General features: G+C 41.3%; 1 protein-coding gene across 3 annotated transcripts in view; it reads right to left on the bottom strand.

Annotated features, from left to right (window-relative positions):
* Positions 1-18,604, bottom strand: part of thoc2 (THO complex 2) — an 87,099-nt gene that overhangs the window by 916 nt on the left and 67,579 nt on the right. The window contains exons 31-38 of one of the 3 annotated variants that reach the window (XM_072664319.1): positions 17,693-18,054; positions 17,132-17,190; positions 15,646-15,711; positions 5,949-6,068; positions 4,667-4,733; positions 4,274-4,413; positions 2,534-2,604; positions 1,716-1,763 (exon numbers count right to left, since the gene is read on the bottom strand). In XM_072664319.1, the coding sequence (XP_072520420.1) occupies positions 1,736-1,763; positions 2,534-2,604; positions 4,274-4,413; positions 4,667-4,733; positions 5,949-6,068; positions 15,646-15,711; positions 17,132-17,190; positions 17,693-18,054 (913 nt within the window). In that variant the 3' untranslated portion in view covers positions 1,716-1,735. Of the gene's footprint in view, positions 1-1,715; positions 1,764-2,508; positions 2,605-4,273; positions 4,414-4,666; positions 4,734-5,948; positions 6,069-15,645; positions 15,712-17,131; positions 17,191-17,692; positions 18,055-18,604 lie in introns of all 3 variants that reach the window. The other 2 variants (XM_072664321.1, XM_072664320.1) reach the window with 2 other exon arrangements.

Here is an 18,604-nt window from a genome sequence, read left to right as displayed (position 1 = left end):
AGAACTTCACAGGTACTAACAGCGTTAAAAACAGAGCAGAAACTGTAGCAAAACTGCAAGGAAGACGCAGCAGAAGCAGACACGACGTGTGACTTTGCTGTCACTTGAGTCGTGAAACCTTTAAAGGGGCCGTCAACTACAGATACAGCTGTAATTTGGAATTGGCTGGATTTCTGCACTGACTACAAGTCACAAATAAGCTCCTCTAGGTTCTGGTGTTGGTCTGTAGTGTTTTTTTGTTTTTTCTCCAAACATAGCGCTGTGCCTGTGTGCTACAAAGGTCCACTTTCGTCCCATCTGCCCATAGAACACCTTCCTAGAAGCATTGTGGAATAACAGCTTTTGCCATTTGTAGAGTCTTCTGTTAGACTTTCACCATTAGCCTTGGATTCCTTCTCACCTCTTTCAGAATTGCCTGTTCTGTTCCTGGAGTGATCTTAACAGAATGCTCACTCCCAAGGAGAGTAGCAACAGTCCTGAATTTTTTCCATTTGCAGACAGACTGTATAGCTATAGGGTGTACACTCAAGGCTTTAGCAATTCTTTTATATCTTTTTTTTTTTTCCCCCACTAATGGCTAGAACTTGTCATCTGAACCAAAGTTGTTGGTGTGACGCAACAGAGGACACCACTACCTGCCTGTGAGCTACCACACTATTTGGGCGACTACACCAATAAAGAGCCCTTGGGCAAGACTCCTAACACAACACTGGCCTGCCTCTGTAATATGAGTAACTTTGTAAGTCGCTCTGGAGTGTCATAAATGGCATCAATATAAATGTAAACTGAGGCATCACTCACACTACTCAATCATTCTTCCAAAAGACAGATGTGTCTGTAAGCAGGCGTTGTGTGTGGCTTTATTTAATGGGCCAAGCATATCTAACCTCCTCTCCTTTCTTTTGGAAATTAGCTTTTGCAGAGGTCATTAACCCGGAGGTCCACTTACTTTTTCTAGCCTGCACTTTGGACACTTCATTTGCTCAATAAGAGAGACAACCAGTGCAACTGAACAACTGTGTTTGGTCAGGTTGTGTTTGTCTGCAATTGTGACTTGTGTGACGATCAGACAACCTCAGATTCAGAACCCAACCTCTGCCAGAAAAGCTTAAAAGTGAGTTTTCAAGCTTTCACCTCTTTTTAAATCGTTAGAACTTAGTTTTCAATTTCTAAATCTTTAGAACCACCAAGATATTTTTTAGATTTGTTGACAGCCCCTTCTAGATCACAATTAGAGATGGATTGTCTAAGGTTATCAGCAGAAAATGCTGGATGGAATATCAAAAAAAAAAAAAAAATAAAAAAAAAAAAAATGCATGGATTCAATACAATTGTGTAACAAATTTAGCAAATCTAAAATTGCTCACACTTAAATTGTGTAACGTCATATTGTTACAATACATGGTTTCCTCTTGTGTGTGACTAGTACTAGTGTTCGAGCAGTTTAGGCATGATTCTAGATGCGAGTCTTAAGCGATTTGTTAAATTTATCATACCTCATTTCGAAGCTTAGTAGTTTTAAAGAAAAAACTACAGAATCTATCAGCTGATACTAAACATACAGACATTGCAAAAAGAACATTTCCAATTATAATCCTACACTTATATTTTACATATGCGATTTTAGAACGGCTAGAGAAAGACTGTGCTTAAAGGCTGACTCAGCCAACACAGCCATCATGCTTTACATGAATCAAACTGTGGCCATGCCTTACCTTGACCGTGTCAGCATACATTATCTGTGCTTTTCGGATGATTTATGGGTGAGTAATGTTAAGGACAGGACCATGTTGTAGACGCAGACTGCAGGGATGTGGAAAATGTCAAAAGACAGCGCTGGGTGATATGACGAACACAAGGCTTATGCCAACATATTTAATTATTCAGTATTAAAAAACTAAGCATGTTTTGAGGATACCTTGCATCAAATATAGGGAGTAAAATTTCCTTTTGCATTTTAATTCTGCAGATTTTAAATCCTAAAAAAGAGCTTGTTAACTTTCCATTAATGTTAATTAATGGTGTGTATTGTGAGTGAACTGTGGTGGTGCCCCCTGCTGAATGAGGCCAGCTAGTGATACATATGATGTTCTACAGTCCTAGGCGTGGCATTTGGACATAGAACTGTCAGTACAAGTCTCAGCAGACCAATTCACCAAGGGGTTCCACGACAGCTAGACTTCTTCTGCAGAGACCCTTCTCGCACATAAAAATGTGCATCAAGGAGATCAGGGCTGATCGTTAAATCACTGAGCAATGGGGAAGCAGCAGCAGTGAAATACTCCAGGAAAAGCTATAATGCAACATACAGTCCACACACACACACACACACACACACACACACACACACACACACACACACACACACACACACACACACACACACACACACACACACACACACACACACACACACACACACACACACACACAGCAGTGGTAGGGGGGCACTGTGGTTTGTTTGTGGAGAACCGTAGCGAAACCAAAGTGTGTCTAGCAAACACTCACTAATGGCTAGAACATCAAAGGATATTGTTTTTTGTCTTCTTTTGCGCCGGTGCTGTCTCTCTTCTTCTCTGATTTCTCTTTGTCATGCCTGGATTCCTTTAATAAAGCAAAAGAAACAAATAAATGAGGCAACATGAGAGCACTTTCAAAAGAAGTGTTACTCCTTTGCAAGTTAGCAGAATGCTACTCCATCTTTCCCCTTACACAAAACACTACAAAGATCACTCCCATATGTAGCGGAGATACAGAGGTAAAGTTTTAAACATGGAGAGTAAGACTGAACAGGTTCTGAGTGTAAATCACAGCAAAAGCAAAGCCTTCCTCTCCGATTCCAGAGTCTTAAAGAACTAGAATTCATCATATCAACTTAAATTCAGCTCATTTAAAAATAACTGAGTGTTACTCTGATTATTACAAGCAATATTAAAGCAATTAAAGCAATTTTCATAATGCCAAAACACTGGAAAAAGTGCTGTAAGGATTTTAGGGCGCTTTGGTTTGGTTTAGTTTTTCACAGAAGGAAAAATTCAAGTGCACCAAAATGCATCAACATAACACTGCAGATGGCATTTGTTCGTAGCTGTAGTAATTATCCGGGCAATATACCAGGTTCAATGCGAAGCACACCTGGCTACATGAGCCATTTAGCTCAAACTTGCATAGAACGTCCAATAGGATGGATCGAAGTCAGCCCACATTCTCAACACTAACAAACCACTCCAGAGTCTCCTGTTTGAAACCAGACCCAGAACACCTCCTATCAAGGGTCTCAGTGCAGTGGTTTTAATTCGCATCCAGGTGTGATTACTGTGTTCACACCTGCCCAAACTAATCGCACCAAGGATGAAAATGAACCAGGGTCTGATTTAACCGCAGGTGTGAAAACGCCTTTAATTGCAAGCAAGTTGCTGCCTTGACATGTTGGATGATTAGTTCTGGATCACAGTCACCACTCCAGCTTCATCCCAAAGGTACTGAATGGAGCTTCATCACTCTAGAGAACGCAGTTCACAAAGCTCCTCAGCCCAAGGCTGAGCTCAAGCCGATGCTTGACATTGGAGCAGCTGTACATGAGTCTAAGGTCACCATGCCCAGAGAGGCCCATTCTATTAGCAGGTCTTTTGTATGGAGATAATACCTGCTGTGTTGTACTTTTGAAGACCCGGGTCAGCTTGTGAATTTACTAAGAAGAATTCACATTTTTTATTCAAGAAACCCCAAACTATGAGACCTACAGACATCAGTGATTCACTGTTGAGGTTTGCTGTTCACTCAGACCTGAAATATGCTTTGTCAATTCAGCAAAGAAACAAGGTGTTCAATAAATGTGAGCCTCTTAGAGCAGCTGCATATGTCCAGCATTAGCGCAAGAGGTATAAAAGGTCTCTATCATTGAGCAGAGTACCTGCGGAACTGCATTCTCTGGAGTGATGAAACTCCACCCAGTACCGCTGGGATGCATTGGGAGTGTCGTTTTTGGGTCTTAGAACTAATCACCCAACACTAATGACCAGTGGCGAGTATTTTGAAAAGAATTTAGATTCAGACTTTATGCATTTTTTTCAACTACGACTGTTTTTATGAAACCTAAAATGGCAGTATCATCTTGTATACAGTACTGCAATATCACTATATACTGAATCGTGATATCGTTCATATCATATCACCAGGTTTTTGCCAACGTTCATCCCCCATGCATCACTAGTGGACAGTGCAGTGTGGCAACTGGCACTCCCTGTATTTTGGAGGGTGCGAGTGCTGCTACCTTTTTGCCTCCAGAGGTCTTGTCAGTTTTCGCCAGCTCGGTCTTGTCTTTGCTGGTGGATTTGGAGCGCTTGCTATTGTCCTTGTCGTTGGAGCGGGGCGAGTCGGGTGGACTTGCGCTCTTGCTGTGCTTGGAGGAGCCTGCAAGAGGAGCCGGAGCAGAACAGAGCAGCCGGTGTGAGGAAGATAACATGCGCATAGACGCAGGCAAGCACGCATGAGGCGTCACGCTGTGGGCGCTCTGATTGCCTCCGCTGGAGAGAAAGAGAGAGCGCTTTCTGGTTCGCTGACCACCCCACCCCCCCAATCCTCTACACCCTCCACCAAACCACTGCCTCACTCTACCTCTCACAGCAGTGGTCTATATGAACAAAGGGGGACCTTAGCAACTCACTCGTTCCGTTCTCATCCTTGCGGCGCTTGGCTTCCTGGCTCATCTCGCGGTCGTTGTTAGAGTAGTCCTAGGAAGAGGCAAAACAAAAATAAATAAATAAATAAAAGTGAGTCAGAATTGCAATTGACTCTCTGCTCCCCCTCAAACCCGCCACTCTCTTTCGCAGCAGGAGCTCAATATCTGCTGTTTACACAAAGCAGACGCTACATTAGATGCAGCCTCATTTGAAGCCCTGTGTCTGAGGACACTTTTACAAACACTGCAGAGCCGGAAACTGACCCAATAACACACACACACACACACACACACACACACACACACACACACACACACACACACACACACACACACACACACACACACACACACACACACACACACACACACACACCATTTCCCTGTTTCCTGCTCACAGGGTTTTTTAAAAGTATTAATAAATGCAACAGGATTTTCTCATGTCAGAATTTGAAATCAGATTTACAGTTGGTCCTTTTAATTTTTATTCCTTTATTTCCTTTATAATGAAAGTCTACTTTAAAATCTATGGATATATGGTCTCAGTATCATCACCACAATGAGAACATGTGCAACAGTCATACCGCAGGACGAAATAATTTACAAAGATTATTTCACACTTCTTTTTCCCCTATTTTCCCTGACGCATCTACCAGAGGCTCATTATACCTGGCCAATATTGTTTATGTTACTACAATAATGGATACAGAGAGCGCATAATTAAGAGTGATATGTGGGATCACTGGCTTTTGGCACTGGTAAAAATTCCTGTTTTCCCCAATATCATTAAGCCCTAATACATAACTGCATATGGGGCACTAATGCCAAATTAACATAATCTGTATGAAGTTTCCCCTTTGGCTGTACTCTAGACACCAAGCATGTATGTGATTTAATTATTCATATAAAATAAAAAAATTAAAAATCCATTATCAAGCAAAAACTGAATCTCCATTTTTGCCATTTTTTACTTTGACAACATGAATCTGACAGTTCTCCTTTACATTGTTTCAAAAATCCATAATGACTCGACCAAAAAGCAAAAGAAATAAGGAACTTCAAAACTTGCACTTGTTCTGACAAAGTACACAATGCCACTAAAATGTTGAGGCTGAAACTTCAGCAAAGCTTTTAAAGGTTAAAATCGATCATTAGTTTTAATCCATTATCTATTTTGATTAACTTGACAGCCCTCCCCCAACCCCCCTCTCTCCTCCATTCTTATACAACACCTACGAAAGACAGGGATGGGCAAAGGCACACTCACTCGTTTCCGGTCCTTCCTGTCCTCCTTCTTCTCCCTCTCTTTGGAGCGATCCCTGGATTTCTCTGACTCTTTCTTGTCGGCCTCGCTCTTGGACAGGCCTGTGCTGTGGTTGGCGTGATGCTGGGTTGGGGGAACAGGACAAGGTTAAAGGAAGGGTTAAAAGTCTCCCAGAAAGAGAATGAAAGCAGCACTGCCATGTCTTTTAACAACGGCCCATATGAGCTGCGCCGGGGCTCTCCATGAGAATTCGCACCTGGACATCACACGTCAGAGTGAACCAGCGTGCTAATGCCATCTCCAGCATGCATAGCAGGAAAGTAGAACAGCAAAATACCACTACAAAAAAGACCTAATACTAATACTAGTGGAAACACTAATTGGGAGCTTTTTAAAGTCTAGTTCTCTGTTCAACAAAGCCTGAACTACTAATGGATTAAATTCAAAATGATTTATCTACCATGCTTAAAGTGTTGCTTATTAATATCTTTATTAGTACATATGCAGATGTGTCTTGTGTACTGTTTATATTATTATTAACTGTACATCCACAACCAACTCAAATAAGGCTGGGCAATATGGTAAAACTGTTACATCAGGACACACTATCAATCACTAAATTTCATCCTGCTATCAAAATACTTGCCAAGTGTACAGTGAGTACAGTACAGTTAATTTCTAGTTTTATTTTCTACTCCATCAAATAAAAAAAAAAAAAGACCAATTACACTCTCTGTAATGGAACATACAGTTGAACAGTGGTCAAGCACTGATAATATTGATATTTAAAAGCATATTGTGAATCACAATAACAATCTATCATGCTTCAATAAAGTATCACCATACTACCCACCCCTCCACAAAGCAATAAACTTGGTACTACCTAGAACTCCCCTGAATCAGTTCCACTGCACTCTAAAAGGTGCTATAAAGGGTTCTTTGAGCAAGGCCATAGAAGAACCACTTTTTACATAAAAAACTATAAACACTACAAAATGTATTCTGACATTACTCAAAGAACCTTTATAGCACCTTTATTTTCAAAGTGTAAGAGTGTAATTACACAAGAATTTGGATAACAGGGTCGTGTTTATTGTGCTAATAATGCAATTAGTGGTGATTAACACTAAACAGACCTCCAATTATTTACCAATAAAGGTCAGAATGAATCAAAGCACAGAAAAAATCATTTAGAAATGTCTAATTCAGGCTTTATTCAATAAAGAACAAGATCTTAACTCCTAATTTGTGTTACAATAGTAATAATAATAGAAATTAAATGGTTAACAAATGCATCAATAATAAAGAGCAATACATATACTTTATAATAATGCAATTTTCTGAGCCACTGGAATGAAGACATTTAAGTAACAAAAACCCACATGTCCTCAAAAACTAAATATCAGTGCAATAAGTGCATCATTACATGCGTCATTATTATCGTTATTAACCAGAAAATAAAAATGTTAATGCAGCCTAAATACACAGCAGTTTGTGTGGAAAACAAACAACTGCACAATGCCTCAAATCAATGCTTCTGGACAGCAAATATGTGGAAAGCGCTGGCTTAACAGCAGCGCGAGGCCAAGACAGGGGAGAGAGATAAACAGATTGCGCGGGCCGTCTATGTCAAGGTTGTCTGAAACGCACACAATGTCAACACGTCCAGGGCTCGCCGCTTTACATAATGACCGGCTATCTCACAGGGCCGGAGAAATGACATTTTCTCGCAGCCACGACGATCAGCTTGCCACATGCAATCACATCCAGGCTATGAAAGGGAGTGCACCATGAATAACAATATTTCTGACGCTATTCATCATCCGAGGCAAAGAAAACCTCTTCAGCACATTGCGAGAACCGTGAGTGCAAAAGCTGGTTTTGCGGAGCTCCAAAAACACATCCCTAACGCCGACTCACTTCCAGACCTGTTCATTTGTAAGACTTTGTTAACCGAGGACAAGCCGCAAAAACAGATGACCTTAGAGGAGTGAAAAATGATCACTGAGGGCTGCAAATCTTCGCAAATTCAATGCAAGCTGACTCCAGAAATGTGGCGTCGGTAATTTAAGAAGCTCATTAGGCAAACTCTCCTCGGTCCGATCTCAACTGATCGATGCAGACGGCACAAGGCAGGAAAAACAAGCGGTAACAAAATACAGTCTGAGATGATTCAGAAGCACTGTAAAGACAGGTCAGCTAGCACAAAATGAGCATATCAAGGAAAATGACATCATGCAGTGGGTAAAATGTACGCCAAGCATCTGAAAGGAAGCTTAAAAGCTGAGACTTTCACTGGTAATTGACAACAGTCCCAGCAGTCTGTCAGCGTTAGCTAGTAACATCACATCGCCTGCTGCAACAACTCCCCAGATCTCTGCTAATAAATGCTTCGAAAAAAGGAGCGAAAGAAAGACACGAGCAAGGAAAGGAGGGAGTGAGAGAGAGACGGAAAGAAAATGGGGAGACGAGGCGAGAGAACCAGCTCGTTAGTGCTGGAGAAGTGCGGCTGAAGGAGTGACTGTGCAGAGGGACTTTAAAGGAGCCTTTTAAGTTGTGAAGCCATATTTCTGCTGCCTAATTAGGACTGTTACAGATTCCTCTCTTACTGCCAAGGTGCGTAATATCATCTTTGAGCATTCGAAATCACTCAAAACCTTGCTAGCAGACATGCCAACCTTCTTTTTTTTTAATCCCAACTAACATTACCCAAAGACACCTTTAATAAAACAGTGGAAATGAAGCAAACGAGGGCAGTGGCCATTTAGCCAGATCTGCTTGAATATCAGGAAGGGAATCAAAATGTTTTGGATTTTTCCACAAAAAAAAAAAAACACTGAATTCTAAGTTTTTAAAGAAAAGGTCTTCAGAGTGCACTTGTGAGGTAAATCCATCCCCAAGCCCATAAAATACCCTCTCAAGCCCCAAACCCTCAGTGGGTGTCCCTGTGGTCTAGAAGCTAAGATACAGCACTCTCACTACCTTGGCCAAGGTTGGATTCCCGGTCAGGAAAAGCCTTGGATTTTGGGGCAGCCGTGGTCTAAAGGTTAGAGATTCAGATCAGACAGTTATCCGACACCAGCGATACCAGGCTGCTGGTTGGATTCGGGTTCAGCAATACAAGAAAGACTAACCGGATTTCTTTTCATTTCATTTGATTCATCTAGCGCCATCTAGCAACGCATATTCCCTTCTGAGGTAGTTAATACAGCCTGCAGTGTGTTAATTAAGCAGTGAAACGTAAACCTTAGCCTTAAAATGTAAACCTTAAAATATGATAGTAAAAGCCAGACTTTCAAAGAAATACTACAGTTACCACAGCAGTTCTCCTAAACCACTACAGTTCCCACAATACCATGCAAACTCACCGGCTAACAGCTTAAGATGCCCAGGTGGCACGCAACCGTGACCCCCGTACCATAATGGTTTGGTAAGAATACACATACCGTTACACCTCAAAAAGACCAATGTGCATAGTTTTGGTGACCATGTTCAACCAAGAAAGCTGAACAGTAGTAGAGCTAGATCCAGTTCTATTAAGCAAACAGTGACCGAAAAGCCTATTTTCAATTACTGCCGTATTTCTCACTCATCACTTTAATGGTTTAACTGTCAACATAGTAACACAAAAAAAATAAATAGAAAAAAAAAAAAAAACAATGTAGAGTTACAGAGCCATCTGACGGAACGATCCACAATTCTATACAGAGGCTACAGCAGCAAAAGGCTCACAGATTGTTTTTTTTTTTAAAGCTTGGTGATGTATTTACGTCAGATATGCACAGCGGAGCCCTGACTGCAATTTATCTCCCCCCCAAACTACTTCCCCCGAAGACATCTGCCTCATTTATGCAATGCAGAGACACCCCATTGCCCATCATGGTCTAAACTGTTTTTTCCCCACGGTCACTATTATTTGCATGGCAATCATCAAGTGGGACTATCCATTTCAGCGGTCCAGCAGCACTGACGCACTCAGCAGTGCTAGATCTTGAAGATGACATTGTGGCTATCTGTACTTGTTCAAACGACTGTGGATGACTTGTGGAACATTTATCAGCTAACCAATATCAGTCCAGATTTTGGAAAACACATGCCTACTCCTCACTAAGGTACTGAAATTTGGTAAGGAATGACTATTCAGATTTTTAAGGTCAGTCAACCCTCTGGAGTCTAAGGCCATTTTCTTGATTTCTGCATACCTTCTTAAACTGCGCCTTTAAAGGCACTTGCATATAAAGATCACATGTTTTATATCAAAATGCTCAGAACAGTCTCATATCTCAATAATGAGAGCCCATGCGACCTACAGCACTGTGCAAAGAGATACTCTGACCCTAAACCCAAAAAGAAGTTTTTGGGTCGATTTTAGAAATTCATCAATCACGAAAACAGACCGTTACTCATGTGAACGAATTGTTTCTGTGCTAGAAATGGATTTACCAGTCTGCACTTCACAAAAGCAGTGGAATGTGTGAATATAATAGTATAGAAATGACAAAAGGCAGAAGGTGAATTGGAGAGTGTTCATTAGTCAGTCTCACACAAGACATACACACACCCACAAATTACAGATGAGAGACAGATGACTGACACACAAGTCCACCAGTTAGATATGGCGGGAGGCAGAGGAAAGTATCTTGGCTCGCCTCCACAGCCTCGTAACTCCTGATGCAAGTCTTGTCAACCTGGCATCAAGATGCAGTGTGCTTTATTATCACAGATATTAATAGAAACGTTGAGAAACAGCCTTGTGTTTTACATATTCCTGTACCTACAACCAGGTTTCTCTGTGTAACTACAGAAAATACTTTGCAAATTATAAAAAATAAACAACCAAATGAAACACCATTTAGAAGACATGGTTATAAGAATAGCATAAACCCTGGTCACTGTGCAGTTCTGATTTGGCTTCCTAATCTATAAGCATGACTAATATTTAAATGAATACTGTGTTTGTTATTAATTTGCTGGAACTGTTTTAATCTTAATTTTATTACAATTACAACAAAGACTATTTTCAGACAGTTGATCGGTAGACTGGTTACTCTCAGGTTTTCACAAACAGGTTTCCGAACACAGCTTGAGATTTCATGGACATGAAAGGGTTTCGCCCAACAATGATTGCAATAACTGCAGTTTAACAGAGCTTAGATATAGATCTGTCTGACCACAACAGCACTACATTTTATACTATACTATAGTCTACTGACTTAAATTACATAGTAAGCAGCATGTAATATACACCAGCCCATACCTCCTGCCCCCTACTAAACTGTCAGATGTTCGATTCCTGATTGTATTACGGATAATAGTTACACTGCTGAAAAGGTTCTGGTGCCTTTTCGTTTCTCTTGAGAGAAAGATGTCTGTATGCAAGTGCGGTACAGCTGAGCAAATTAATATAGAATTCAGTTAATTATTGTTTTTTGCAGATTTTAGTGTAGTTTACTCAATTTTCTATCCTCTCCGTAAAAAATGAGGGGTATTACAGGGGGAAAGGGGTATAAACATAAGATACATGATAGGTCAACATTGCTTGTGCCATTTTAACGCAACACTATCAAAAACTACGAGTAAAAATTATCATTTTCTATTCACGATGAAGCAAAGTCGGCCAGTGTTCGAGAAGTGGTGACAATCTCAAAAAATGTTTGAAAATCTCAAAATGTTATAACATAACATTACTTGTTATACAGGCCATGTTCAATATCGCTGGGTTTTAAATTCAGACTGTGATAAAAATAAAAACACACCAATGAAGAGCTCAGAATGTTACACCTAAACTTTATTTTTCTTCTAATTTTAACAGAAGGAGAAAATACTTGCACCCTTGTCTGAGGGGGACGGCTATCTAGTCCAGGGTTTCTCAACCCAACCTTAATGCATTAAAACATTCATTTAAAACAAAAGTGGAATTGTCTAGTGAGGTCCAAGGACTAGAGAAATTTTGAGATTGAGAAATCCTGTGTAGCTGCAACTACATAAACTTATCATAAGCTTAGATAGTGATTATCTTATCTTATTTTCAGTACTGAAACTATGGCGAGAGCAAAAAACATTTGGATTTTGTAGGCATTTTACTCTTACTACTATTTGCATTGAGTAAACGCTGATGTGTACACAAAACATCAAAATATTTTCTCTTCAGGGTTTAAAAAAAGAAAAGAAAACCTTAAAATTAGGCTTTACAAAAGGCATTAATATTTAACAATATGGAAAAATTCATGATAAAATATTTGCCTGCATCACCCAGCAACCGCGCATCACTTTTCATGCTAAAAGTAAACGACTTCCTGACTACAAAGTTACAAGCATGCATGCTGGACCCCACACAGCATCTTGTGAATGAAAAAAAAGAACATCTTTCATTCAGGAGGGGTTAAGAATCAGCTTAGCGACTGTAAAACAGCCCCCCCCACCCCCCACCCCCCCAAGCAATGTTGAGACCATTAGCCTACAAGACATCTGATATTTCTTTAATAACGTAATATCATAGATAATAATCGGAGAATACCTTGAAAGCTAGCCCTGAGATGGGAAGGACAGCAGCCTACTCAAAATTCTGTTGGATTGCTGTGGTGAGCTGTGCCATCAGCATATTTTCAAATATCCTGCCATTGCCTTCAGTGACCATAACAGCAAAACACTTTTATCTCTCGGCCAGCTGACAGGAGCTGTTCAAAAATGAGTCGGCTGCAGAATAACAGAGTGAGCAAGGAGCCAGAGTCCAATCAGACAGTAAGAAGAGGGAGGAAGGCCCGAGAGAGCACCGGGGGGGGGGGGGGGTTGATGGAGGATATTGTGGAGGAGAAATTACATTAGCAGAATGTGGAGCTAGAGAGTTAGTGTGTGTATGAACGTGTGAAGTGGGGGGGATGGGAATGAGGGTGCAGGGGGGACAGGGAGTTATGTGATATGAGATACGATTTCTTTCCAGTGAGACGCACATTTTGGGTTAATGAAGGGCTTCGTGGTTTTACAACATGCAAATTGAGCAGAATCTTGTTAACATGGGGAAAGAGATTTTATTGTACTAAACGCACACAGTAAGCCCTGCCGCGCAGCAAACCTCGCACCGCGCAGCAAGCTTATGCAACTCACTCTCTGCTTTACATCTATTTTTAAAAAAGGGCAAAATTCTACTCGGAGAAGCGGAATCGACATGCTGGTCGAGCTCACGAAAACACAGCTGAGCTAATAACTCCGCTCCACAACAAGTTGATGAGAAGCGGGTGGTACCTGTCAGTCTATAACTCATTAATTACACATTTTTAGATTATTAGCACAGCTCTGTGCACAACTCCATATGAATGGCAAATTAAAAAAAAGTGAGGCACAACCTAACATCTCAGGGTAGCAGGTAATGTGCATATTTCTGTAGTTAAACAGGTTCAACTGAACATATCTAGCAAGATCTGCCATCTTTGGCATTAATTAATGAAACAAATAAAAAAAGATGTTTCTTAGGATTCATCATAAGGACTGTTTTTGTACCATAAAAGGTCCACTGGCATTTGTCAAATCACTCAGTTGCCTATATCAGCCACAGAACACACCTATATAATATGGAGCTGTGTATTAGCAAGGACCTGGCTATGCGACTCAAATCACGATATAGGGCTCACGATTCAATATACTGCAATAAATAATTGTAATAATTTGTAATAATTGTAATTTGTAATACTTTGTAATTGTAATAGTTACAAGTAATAATAATTGTATAATTCTAATAGTAATACTGTAAACTAGGGATGCACTGTTCCGATACAAGGATCGGATATCGGTTTCAATACTAACAAAATTAACTGGAATGGGTACCGGATACTTAGTCTGATCCAAAGGATCACTCCATTCACAGAACCCGATTCTTGCACCGCCGTTATTCTAGGGTTCATAACCCAGGATCACAGTAACCTACAGACATCAAACACATCATAGCAAACAGCAAGACTCGTCCCCATCTATCTACTATAGTGCCCTCGGCCTGACATCAACCTCAGTAATTACTAAGTAATCCAGCTTGTCTTCCATTTGGCTGCTAGCTCCTCTTTCGTGTTCGAATTTCAGAATAAAAGTCCTAAGCCCAGACGACACCATGCCGAGGTCCAGCACAGTATTTAAATTAAATAACCAATAAACAGAAATTGAGTTTATTTATGTGTGTTCATTTGTTATAGTTAGTTTCACAAAGTTAATAAAGTAAAGATTATGTCAATCCGGATGCCTTAAGTCTCTCCCTTTGATGCAAAGTCATCTAGTGGTCAGGGTTTAAAACACAACCCAAAATAAACCACTGTCTGCCATCAATTTTGCATGTAAACGGGAGATGTTTGCATGTATTGTAGCGGGAGAAAGGCAGAGTCAGCTTTCCTCGCCAGTTCTCGCTCAAAGTCTGATCCTGACTATGAACAGCTGCAGCTTGTTATGAAGGCGCTCCAAACATCATCAAAAGCGCAGCTCTCGCCAGGACAGGAGAGGGGACGCCAGCATCGCGGCTAACTAGTGATAGCCAGTAGAGAGGATGCTGTTAGTCTCCTGGGCACACAGTGAGGGCCACAACGGAGACCCGTATTAGGGTTGTGTTTTGAGTGTGTTGGGTGCACTTCCCTGTAAATACAACTGTCTGTCTGTGTGAGCTTCGCACAGCCCTCTAGTCACGTGACCCATCCTCTACAAATGTAGTGCCAAAACAACAGGACTCTCTGGAGCAGATAAACTTGAACCTAATGGCGCCATGCCTAATGCACCATGCTAATGCCTATGGCTAGAGGGGTTGGAAGCACCCCCCGCTTGGGCAGTGGAAGTGTTGTCTGGAATGATGGGGCTCCATCCAATACTTTTGGCATGAGTTGGAGATGAGGTGGGATGGGGTGGGGTTGGGATAGTGAGGTGAGGTGACCATCCAACATCCTAATCTCACTAAAGCTCTCACTAAATGCAATCAAACCCACACAGAAACAATCCTAAATCTAGTAGAAAGCCTTCCCTGGACAGCAGAGACCGTGATTTTCAAAGAAAAAATGAATAAACAGGTGTCCCAATACTTTGGTCCATACAGTGGACAGAATACTTACATGATGGCATGCATTTAGATTGGAAAACTGTTTTGGTTGAACACACAATTACATCAAATAATGTGTTTTGCACCGATTAGCCAGACATTTTAGCAACTATTACAAATGTCCTCTTTGTCTGGTACAATTAACCCGGCCTGAGGAATACGCTGTATAGCGCAAGTTAGCATTTTTCATTTACAGCAGAAATAAGCAGGCGGCTTGTGTGAAACAACTTAATTCGGCTTAAATACTTTTAGATTTATTTATCAAAATCCAAAACGTGTCGAGCTGTGGCCTGCTCTCCCATGGCTCACATTATTTGGATATCCAACACAGTTCACTGGATAGTAAATAATTTACTAGATTCTATGCCCCAAAAGCAGTCCCAAAACCTCTCTTAATATCTGAAAGACCTGATCAAACATAGTGGTGCCACAACACAAATTCTTCACCAAGAGAAAGCAGAAGAGACCCCTCTGTCAATGCCCCATAAACATCTCACACCTACAGACATCCCTTGTGACACATACTAACACACACAATGACCTAACTCCTGTTCAGAAGCCTATCATCATCATCAACATCATCAAAAAAAGGAAAGGAAAATTAGAGTAATGTGTAGACATCAAAAGGGTTCAAACCTTGGAGACTGAGTCCTTAAAGTCGTTGAGATTGTCCTGTAGGAATGAACGGAGACGACAGATGAGCTGAAGAGGTTGGCACACAGCAGGAGAAAGGGTTGAGGGGGGGAAGGCTGGCCGGCATTCAACACATCCCCTTAAACGACCTTCAAAGACTAGAACTTTGACATGGTTAGTGGACGAAGCGACTGGACTATGTAGCCTTAAGGCTGGTCAATGTAGGAGCTAGATGTGGATGGAGAACCTGCACGTTTGCGTGGACCGATACTGGTTGCACCTTAACTGGGCTCTTTGGTCTCAATCAAAATCAATCAATGAATAAATAAATAAATAAAGTGTACATTATCAATTCACTGTGAGTGCCAGAGAAGATGAAGATGGCCTAGACTTCGACTAGCATTCTAGCAATGGAGTGGTGCTGCAGTGCTACATTAAGGGGCCTGGTGTATCGATGTTTAATGTGTACATTTGTTGGTGTAAGGTGTTTGAGGTTAGGGTGCATATAGAATTACAACAAGCTCCCTGGTTGCAGATAAGCAGCTCCCTCTCGGAAGGCTTTGCCCATGCTTTTTTTTTCTTGGTAGCCTTTTCTCTCCCTATGTGGCTGCTGCTGGTGATGCATCATGGTGTTTTCCCTGGATGGCTGGAAGGCCTGTCTGCCTTTGCAGAAGACGTGGAGGTCTGGGGGAGCAGGGGAAATGCTTGCTGGACCGCTTTTCCGCCATAGGGCAAAAAACAAAAATTGCTCAAGAATGAACGGAAAAAGAAAAACAAGCAGAGGTGGCAAAAAGGTGCTCTCCTTTTCATCAGGGGGATCCGGGGCATGGGCGACACCACAGCAAAAGCATCCGGGAACCACAGACACAAGGCCGATCTGATGTGATGCTATATTCAGGATCTCTTCCAGTAAACATTCCCTCGTTCCGGTGTTCAAAGGGGGGGAAAAAGAAAGAAAAAAAAAAAAAAAAAAAAGGAGAAAAAAAATCTAGTCTCCTTTACTTACTTTTCAATTTTCTCAATAAATAATAAACACTGCTCACAAAAATGCCAAAAACCAAAAAAAGGAAGGGCGATTTACAAAAATATATCTACATTTACAAAAATGTGACAAAAATATTTTCCGAGGCACTTCAGTAGGTTTTTTTCAGCATATACAAAAAAGGGGAGCCAAAAAACATAAGCAATAAGTGGTTATTTTTGTGGGTTTTTTTTTTTTTTTTGGCAAGTCCACGGTATCCTATCATAAAAATTCATACGTTTTTAAAAAAAACTGATTCTCCAAAAAGAAAAAAAAAAGGAAAAAAAATTGTCCATATGATGTGTAACTTCTCCCCCTACTGCTCTCCTACGAAGGCTGGCTTCCAGAGGCCTCCCCTGCATTCTCTCACGGGAGGGAAGAAGGACGAGGAACGCGTGGATAAACATGTGCTCTCCAACGGGGGGACAAGAGGAAACAAGGGCACAGCCCTCCTCAGGCCATACTAACCTTAACTGCAGAGGAGTGTGATGGCGAAGAGTGGGCGTCAAGCTTTCGTCTTTTTTGTTCTGGCAGAGAAAGGAACACAGAAGTATAGACCCTTCAGAAACAGGTTCATGCAGAAATGAGGATTTCATGTGGCCTTCAAAGCCTTTACAGTTCTTAATAACGAAGCCAACAGAAGTGCAATTGAATTATTTGCTACAAAACAAAACACTGCACAGCCTCAAGAAAGAGTGAATGAACCTTTTAGAATTACCAAGATTTCTGCTTTAATTACAATTTGAATGTGGTTTGATCATTATCCAAGTCAGAATTGCAGACAAATAAAATTTTACTCTTTTATTGAGCACACTGAGTAAATCTCCACAGTGCAGGCTAGAGTAAGTGAGTGAAAAGTAAGTCAACCCCTAAAGTTTCTCAACAGAAATTGTTTCACTGTTGTTTCCCCAGGAAAAGTCAGGCCCATAACTGTTGAATTGAAGTTTTTTTATTTTTTATTTTATAATTATTATTTTTTAAAGAGTATTAGCCTGCATCACTTTCCCTAATTAGATGCTGCTGCCTTACCCCGTTCAGACTCTGCTCCTTCCGATCTGGGAACTGGTGACTTAAGGGAGCCCGGCCCTGGGTTCTTCTCCCCCTTGCTGCTTTCCTTCAGCTTGCCCTCCTTGGACACGTCTCGCTCCTTGGACGACTCTTTGTCGGTGGATTTTCCGTCGCTCTTGTTCTTCTCGTCCTTTTTGTCGTCCTTCCTCTTGTCCTTGTCAGCCTTGGGCGTCTTCTCCTTGCTGTCACCGGCCTTCTCCTCCCTCTGCTTCTCCTTCCCTCCGGCCTTGGCCTCTGGAGTGCTCCCCGAGTTCTTCTCTTTCTTCTCCTTCTTCTCCTTCCCACTCTTCTCTTTGTCCTCCTTCTCTTTGCTCCCTTTGGTGCTGCAACAAAGTGAAACAAACAGTGAGGACTCCGCTGACTGAGCAGAAACATCCTCTGAAAGACATCTGGACCGCTGAGTCCAGGGATGAATGTAATGTAGCTCAAATAACGACACATCAAGTCCAGCTAAATTCGAGTTTGTTTTGATTCAACAGGGCCATGACCTTTGGAGCCGACCTCCCATAAAATACCCTTTAGCTCAATATAACCTCTCAAATTGAATCGTTGCATGGAATCCTGCCAAAAAGCACCTGCTTGTTATGCAGACCAGTTTTAAGTGCCTAAATCATTTTGCGAAGCCTGTTACCTGCATACCAAACGTGACGAAACAAAACTCCATAAAAAAAAGGATTTAAACTAAGCCTCATGCCCTGGGAGTTTATCATGCAACCTAGCTTGGAGTATTACACCCACGATTAAACACTCCTGACATTCTTTAGACTCGATGGTAGAAAGTGTGCCATTCCCCGATTCCCGGAGCTAAGCGGGTGCCCTTAATGAATACTATCCGAGCTCTGGACTATGACTACTAGTGCCAGCAACAAGCCT

The sequence above is a fragment of the Salminus brasiliensis genome, chromosome 19 (genome assembly GCF_030463535.1).
Source record: "Salminus brasiliensis chromosome 19, fSalBra1.hap2, whole genome shotgun sequence".
Lineage (NCBI taxonomy): Eukaryota > Metazoa > Chordata > Actinopteri > Characiformes > Bryconidae > Salminus > Salminus brasiliensis.
Note: the sequence above shows the minus strand (reverse complement) of the source record. Positions and strands in the feature narration are given on the sequence as shown.